The sequence below is a fragment of the Nicotiana tabacum genome, chromosome 12 (assembly GCF_000715075.1).
Source record: "Nicotiana tabacum cultivar K326 chromosome 12, ASM71507v2, whole genome shotgun sequence".
In the NCBI taxonomy this organism is placed as follows: domain Eukaryota; kingdom Viridiplantae; phylum Streptophyta; class Magnoliopsida; order Solanales; family Solanaceae; genus Nicotiana; species Nicotiana tabacum.
Genome location: NC_134091.1, coordinates 10,598,353 through 10,606,047, shown reverse-complemented (window position 1 = coordinate 10,606,047; position 7,695 = coordinate 10,598,353). Strand labels below are relative to the sequence as shown.

The window sequence follows — 7,695 nt, the reverse complement described above, 5'->3', positions numbered from 1 at the left end:
TAAGCTTCAATTCGAAGCCTGTTGAATCACGCGTATAACTTGTAATATCCCAAATTATTTTTTTAATCAGTGTATGCGAAAGCTGAAAAGGTTGCTCGGCTCTTTTCTTTTAAATTGGTCATTTTTCAATGCTTTGTGCCTAACTCCCAAATGAACTTTAGTGCGTCAAAAATCCAAAGAAGTGCTGATTTATCCCTCTGTACATTTAGTCACAAACAAATTCCATACTATGAGAATCTCCACAATAATCCTAAATTAGTCTTAGGAAAATCATGAACATCGTAGTTTGCTTTAGGCGCGATTAATAAATTATCGTGGCCATGGGTACGGTTCCCGTGGCATGGTCACGATACGTAATTCCCAATTCGGATGTACATGTCATGCGACTCGACTTTACAACTTCAAATAATAATAATAATAATAATAATAATAAGCATGTTATGTGTACCAAAACGACAAGTGTACGATATCGTAACTTGTTCAAGAAATAACCCCATAAACACTAAAAGCGATTAAATGAATAATAAAAATGGTTAGAAGGTAAAAATGCATATAAGTCTTAAAACATGCAATAATTCAGATTTTTAAGCCAGGTATTAATTGTTAAGCGGACATGCTAAACCCAAGGAACTCGGGAGTGCCTCACACCTTCTCCTAGATTAACAAAATTCTTTACCCGGTCTTCTGTGTTCGCGGACCATAAATGGAGTCAATTTCCTCGATTTGGGATCTTAAAATAAACTGGTGACTTGGGACACCATCTTAATTATCCCAAATGGCGACTCTAAGTAAATAAATAATCTCATTTCGAATAAGGTCACTTTAATTGGAAAAACTTCCCTATCCCCTATCCCTCGGAAAAGGGAGTTGTGACGGATACATGTGTCGCATAAGCATTTTTTGAACTCGATTTAATTAAGAATTTTGATACAAAATCAGTCCAAATCATCTTCAATCTTCCTCAAATTTTGTATATTGACTTATTTATATGTTTTCAATGAATTTCATCTATACCCATTAAAAAAGTTCCCTTTTTGCTTAGATTTTTGAAATATTATATATTTTTTTGTATTTCATCACCTTATTTGCTACCTCATCCATGAAATTTCCTCTCCGTCTTGCATCTAATATTGCTAATCACGTTTAAAAATATGGAAAGATTTTTGCATGTGATTCTTTGAGAGAAAGAACCTTATTTATTTGGTTTTTTAATTTTTATATGTGTTTAACTAGTTTTGGTAAGTGTATGACTAAAGGCTGGTAAGTTGAGACTTATTTTAGACATTTGTGTAAGTTTCCCTTATTTGTATTCATGGACCCGCTACATTCCAAAATTTTAAGAAAAGAAGGAAAAGCATACAGATAAATAGAGATTCTGAGTTAGTATTAATATTGTTCAACGTAAACAACTAAAAAAGGTTATTTATTAAGATAGAGAGGAGAAAAAGAAAAAATAGAAGAAGAAATAAACGAAAAAGAGATCACTTGAAAAGTTGAATATGCATAACTGACACTTGGGAGAGTCTAGAATGCAAAATAAAATACAATACCAAAACAAGTAATGTTAAATTAAACTAACAAATCATCAATGGATCAAACTTGGTCCATCCAGCTACAACTTCAACCTTTGTTTTTTTCTCAGAATGACCAAGTTTGCTCCATTAAACCGAAAGGCTAAAATAGAAAGAAAAAAAAGATGAATTCTCAAGTCGTCTCTTTTGAGCCAGAGTATTAATTGAAGTCTCACAAGTTTTAGAGTTTAAGATTAATTCAAGTGCCTCCGGCGAAGTTAGGCGGCGGCCAAACACCGCCGCCGCCGTCCGTCATATAAGTCAAGCAAGACAATGGCACCAAACACAACCCTCTGCTTCTAAGATCTCTTTTTACTTCTTCACTTCCGTTCATCTCTCCACCACCCTAGGAAAAACAATTAATTAATATTTCAATTTTTTAAAAAAAGAATTTTTTTGATAATACTTAATGGTAGAATAGATGCATGAAGTTTTATATATATCTTACTCCATGCAGTGATCTGCTGGTTTTGTTGCGTGACGATTTCATGTATGGTACACTTAGTGTCTGCAAAAGGAAGAGAAACAAACATTTCATAGGCAATTATCCAATATATACTGTATATGCACATGTACAGTATTAAATTGTCAGTGTGACCTATAAGTTACGGGTTCGATCCATGAAAACAATCACTAATATTTGTATTAGGGTAGACTGTCTACATCACCCGTCTTGATATACATGAACGGGAAATACCTTGTGCACAGGATCCCTTTTTAAAATAAAAATTATTGTATATATATGGACATTAAGACGTGCAGATTGATATAGAATAAGAAAATTTAACAGCAAGAGTTTTTGAGGTTAATTATTTAGTAAGTGTTGAACCTCAACATCTATCTGTAAAGCCCAAAAACCTTAGCTAGCTAGTGTGCAGGTTCTTGATAGTGTATGTTAAAGTCGGAGAAGCTGCAATTGGTAGCTCTATTTAATACAATACTATCGATTGGCAACCTAAAATAACTATACGTTGTTTAAGTTATATACTGACAGTGTGATACACTATTAAGTGTGGCTTAAATTGCTATAAAAAGTCACTCACAATTGTTTTTTAGGTTAACAGTCAATACAATGTTGTATTAAATAAAGTCTGCAGCAAAGTTTTAGTATTAACAGGTCACTTGCTATAAAATCGAAAATTTTGATGAAAAAGAAATGTTTCTACAAAGGATCGGCTAGCTAAAGTCGATAAAAAAAACTTGGTTTTTAGTGGAATATAACACCAGCAACAATTTGTTAGGAATCAGCAAATCAACAACTTAATTTATAGTGAGAGAACATAACGGTCGACCCTCTTAACCGACAGCATAATCACACCCTAAAATGAATAGTCTTACAATATAAGAATAGTTTTTATTTATTTCGCGAACCATTCCTACATTAAATGAAACTGGGAATTCGCCCCTATTATACTGGGAATTAGAAGTTAGTGTTCCACATAACCTAGTAATTTAAATGCAAATTATGTATTTGTATATTAAAAGTTTATTAAATATATATAAAATTAATTTCAGAGTTCAATTACTAACACCTGATCCTGACTTCACCTTTACTATTATGTAAAGGATTTATATTTTACAGAAATAACAATGTAAAAGTATGAAAATTAATATTTTCATAACGATGTAGAAGAAGATCAAGAATGTTATAGAAGTGAAAAAATGGTACCTCAACTTGGTTCTGAAGGAATTTGATATAACCAATAGCCTCCATTAGAACCGATGCTGTGTCCGTCTGCAGTATTCTCCAAAAAAACTTGTCAAACATTCCACAAACTTCACTACATATGTGTCTCTAAATAAAGAAACTAAAAACGTAATGCAAATATAGTAGTTTAGCAAGTTTAAGCAATAGTGCGTTGTGAACTATATTTGCTTTCTTGGGGTTATACCCTAAGCATGCACTTCGCCACTGTACAATTCCATGAAATTTGTGCTATCCAAAGTTTGAATTTTTGGACGCCTAAACAGCAGTCCACTTCAAAATAAATCCAAATTATCTCTACTGCAACAGTATTAATAATATACTGATAATATAAAGTGTATATAAGTTAAATTATTTACTTCTAATAACTGTGTGTTGAGTTCTTACATCGGTTATTTAGGAATGATAAGTTGTCTTTATATGGTTTTAATAATCTTCACCTAATGAATTACGCGTAACATTACTTTTATCACTATGCATGACTTTGTAATAACATATGCCAAACGTACTTTAATTTAATTGATAATTGATAATTCACTAGCTAGTTAATAGACGATGTAGTATATATGGCATTACAATAGATAATTCACTAGCTAAAAATTTGAGATATTGAGCAAAATATAAAACGTACCTTGCCAAAAGGCGCTACCAATTGTTGAAGAGCTGCTATTCTATCTCCTAGTTTCTCCTTTCTCACCTGCGCTTCAATAAAGCAAAATTATCCAATGAAATACCAATCGAACGTTATAATACATGCAATACCATGTTAAGTTGATCAATAATAACAAGTAACTCTTTATATCAAGCATGATATGACAACCTTGAATACAGACTACTTAATTATAATCTACCATAACGGATAACTTTCACTGATAACGTAGTTTTTTTTTTGGAACGTTAGTGTATATAATTTAAGTTTTCCATGTGACCTATACGTCACGGGTTCGAGCCATGAAAACAACCACTAATGCTTGCATTAAGTTAGACTGTATGCATCACACCCCTTGATTAAGTGCGGCTTTTCCCCGGACCATGCGTAAATGCGTAATACTTTGTGCATAGGACTACCGGTGCATATAATTTAAATTCTATATACATTACCTTAAATGGTGGACAGGATGCGCGAGAATCTACTCTTGATTTCTTTGGTGCATTTTGAGGTGCCTTAGGCTCCAAAATATTGCTGGTCCTTTTAGCTTCAGGCACTCCATTGCTAAAGGCTGATATCTTCAAGATTCAAAAAAAGAGTAAACTTTATCACATTTAATCATACCAACCTTACCAAAGTATTAGGCAAAAGACGAACTCATTTCTGAGGAAAGGGAGAAAAAAAGATAAAGAGGCATATAAATGTATAAAGCTGAAGTAACCTTTAATATGAGTAAAGAAAAGCTTTCTCTTTTCTTGCAAATTATTCGAAAAGTGAAAAAGGAAAAAAAAAAAATGATTTCTGGCTTTCCCCTTTCAAGTTCTTAAGGATCACAAACAGTATCCACAGAAAATGATAGTTTTTAGTTTATTTAATTATCTTTCAATTCCTTAGATATTATTATTCAATGCAAGTATATATGACCCTATTAAGCTTAAGGTAAATTGCTCGACTCCTACTTGCTAGCAACGTAGTCAGTAATGCACATTGAATGCATGCAAAGTCAAATAAACTAGAAAAACAAAAGGACAGTGACATTTGCGAAGAAGATAGGTCGTTTATGGATAATATGTAGTTTTGAAATTGAAAAAAAAGGAGGAGTAATTTGAAGTTAAAGTGAAAAAAAAATATTTGAAAATTTGTAATTGGCCATATATTTCAGTTGTAAAAAAATTGAAGTTCTGTGAGTGAAAATCCACTTGAAATACGCTTCAAACACGTTTTCCAATGTTTAATCAATAGTATTTCAAATACTGAAGTCGAGTTTTTGCCCATAATGTGACCAAACCATAATTTTGCATAAAATGAGATAAGAAATAAGAAAGAAATACTAACACTGGAGGAGCTATCTACTGGACTTTCACTTGATGAATGCTGGAAATGATTTGTTAAGCCATATGGTTGGCTAAAGCTCCCTCCATATCTTGAAGTATTGACGAGATCCAACGGCTGTAAATTCATATCCAAAGAGCTAGAATTTGCTAAATATGATGCTTGATTTATATTCAAGTTGGATACATTTATTGTGGGATATATCTGACTAAATTTCCCTCTATTATTAGTACTACTACTAGAGTTTGAGGAGTAGAGAAGATTATGATCTCCAGGATAAAGTTGAAGCCCAGTATTGATCATTTGACATCCAGAATTAGAAAGAGTTCCAAACAAAAGTTTAGCATTCATATCACTCAATTCTCTTTCCTCTATATTTGATGGACTTTTCAACATTTGAGTGAATCTTGGGTATGAATCTAATGAAGTTTCTTGCTTTACTAATTGGCTGCTCACACTGTTATTAGCCCAATGAAACCCCAAATCTTGAGTCATAGAAACTAAGTTTGTGCCACTTTGTTGCTGTTGCCTTAATAATAATGGATCACTTGAGTTTGTAGTATTGATAGCTCCACTAGAATATGAACTTAGACTAGTTCCAGCACTGTTCCTATAAAAAGGAAAAAAGATTAGATAAAATGAAAGTGAAAGTTCAATAGCTAGACTAAGAATATTAATGGAAAAACAAAGAAAAAAAAATTCTAGCACTATTGCTTTTGAGGAAACGTAATAATCAAAGTTTCAAGATTAATGTAAATATTGTTCCACGAAAAATGAAGGAAAAAGGAATTTAAGGGAACTTTCTATTTGTTGCACAACAAATCAACAAGAATGTTTTTAAAGAAAAAAGATAAGATAAGAGATTCCAATATTCCTAAGTCTTTTTTTCTTAAAGATAGATCATAATAATGGGGTTTTCTTGCAAGTAGCCAAAATATAATCATTCATATCAAACACCATAACTAAAGTAGTGTCTCTCTTTTGTTTTGAGAGAGAGAGAGTTAGAGAGAGAGAATTAAAGTGACTTACAAGATAGTACATGGGGTCCAAGTATGTGTAGTGTTTGTTGCATCTCCATAGCTAGAATTAGAAGAAGAAGAATTAGGAGAAATACCAAGAGGAAGTTGATCTTGGAACTGGAGTTGATGATATTGTTGGTGGTGGTGATGGAGATTTGCAGGCTCCATAATTTAAGAAAACAAAATGAGAAGTTTGCTTTTGCTTTGCTTTTTTGGTTTTCTTTTTTAAGGCACTTGAAAATCCCAAGATGAAGAATAATTAAAAAGCAAAAGTTATTCAAGCTTCTCTCCTCCTCTATCTTCTCTCTGCCAAAAAAAACCTTGCTAGCTAGCTCCTCTCTGCTACTACTATAGTACTATATTTAACTCAAAAAAAGAATTTAACATAAACAAATTTGTTATATAAGGTGACAACCACATATGTATCATCTTCACTTTAAGCAACTTTTCACCATATAAGTCTTGTTCTTACTCATTCAATGTCTCAAAGGGCCTTAAAGCAAACCTTGAAAAGAAAGAAACAAGCAAAGCAAGAAGAGATAAAACCCTTAGCTCTCATGATATATACTCGCTCTATTTTATTTTATATATCGACCTTATTTAACTAGACACGAATTTTAAGAAAGAAATAAAAAATTTTAACACATATCCAAAAATACAGTTAGAACTTATAGACTTACGTTTCATGACAATTTTATAACTGTAAAAGCATCTCTTTACGTGTAAAACGAGAAGTTCTAAATCAAAAACTTTCTATTGTCCGTGTTAACCTTCCATCTATTTTTCTAGCTCGGATTGATGTTATTATCTTTCTGGCATTTGTTGTTGATATTGCTTGTTTCAATTGTTTCTTTTTATCTTTCTTGAGTCGAAGGTATGTAGGAAACAACCTATTTACCTTTTTAGGGTAGGGGTAAGGTCTACGTATAGATTACTTTTCCCAAACTTCGCTTGTGAAATTCCAATGTGTTATTGTTGTCTAAATTAAAAAGTTTTAAAATGTGGACATATGTCATTTTTATTGGAATGGACAAATAGAATATATAAGGTATACTATAATGTATACAAATTTTTTTCCTTTTTCTGCCAAACTTTTTGCACCTTCACAATATAAAAAAGAATTTCATGTCTCCCACTCTTGTCTCCAAAACACTTATAAATAATTGTATTTTTTTTAGGTGGAGGGGTAAGGGGAGCTAGGTATTTTGGGTGACTGCAATTACAGGGAGATGATTATAATTCCCCTAAGGCCATGATTAAAAATGCCTGGCGCTGCTGCCTTCAATCCCAAGACTTTGAAGGAGAAAAAAAAAAAAGTGATATATTCTGAGAAGAGAAATGATAGCAACCATGTTAACTTCTTTTGATTGTTCCTTCTCTTTCTTTAATACCCACATGTTAATCTTTGAGAAGTCTTTG

The 7,695-nt window shown here is 32.3% G+C and overlaps 1 protein-coding gene across 1 annotated transcript; it reads right to left on the bottom strand.

The window, feature by feature from the left end:
* Positions 1–1,525: 1,525 nt before the first annotated feature.
* Positions 1,526–6,836, bottom strand: LOC107783563 (transcription factor bHLH110). The gene is made up of 7 exons (XM_016604550.2): positions 6,287–6,836; positions 5,261–5,867; positions 4,378–4,503; positions 3,908–3,973; positions 3,241–3,306; positions 2,020–2,079; positions 1,526–1,917 (listed from the first exon to the last, which is right to left on the bottom strand). The coding sequence occupies exons 1-7, from the start codon at positions 6,442–6,444 to the stop codon at positions 1,771–1,773; spliced, it is 1,230 nt and encodes a 409-aa protein (XP_016460036.1). The 5' UTR covers positions 6,445–6,836; the 3' UTR covers positions 1,526–1,770.
* Positions 6,837–7,695: the final 859 nt, after the last annotated feature.

Coding starts and splice junctions, on each gene's coding strand:
- LOC107783563 (XM_016604550.2), bottom strand. CDS start 6,444: ATGGAGCCTGCAAATCTCCATCACCACCACCAACAATATCATCAACTC. Junction 4,504..5,260: donor CAGTAGATAGCTCCTCCAGT/GTTAGTATTTCT, acceptor TGAATCTTGAAG/ATATCAGCCTTTAGCAATGG. Junction 1,918..2,019: donor CCAGCAGATCACTGCATGGA/GTAAGATATATA, acceptor TGTTTTTCCTAG/GGTGGTGGAGAGATGAACGG.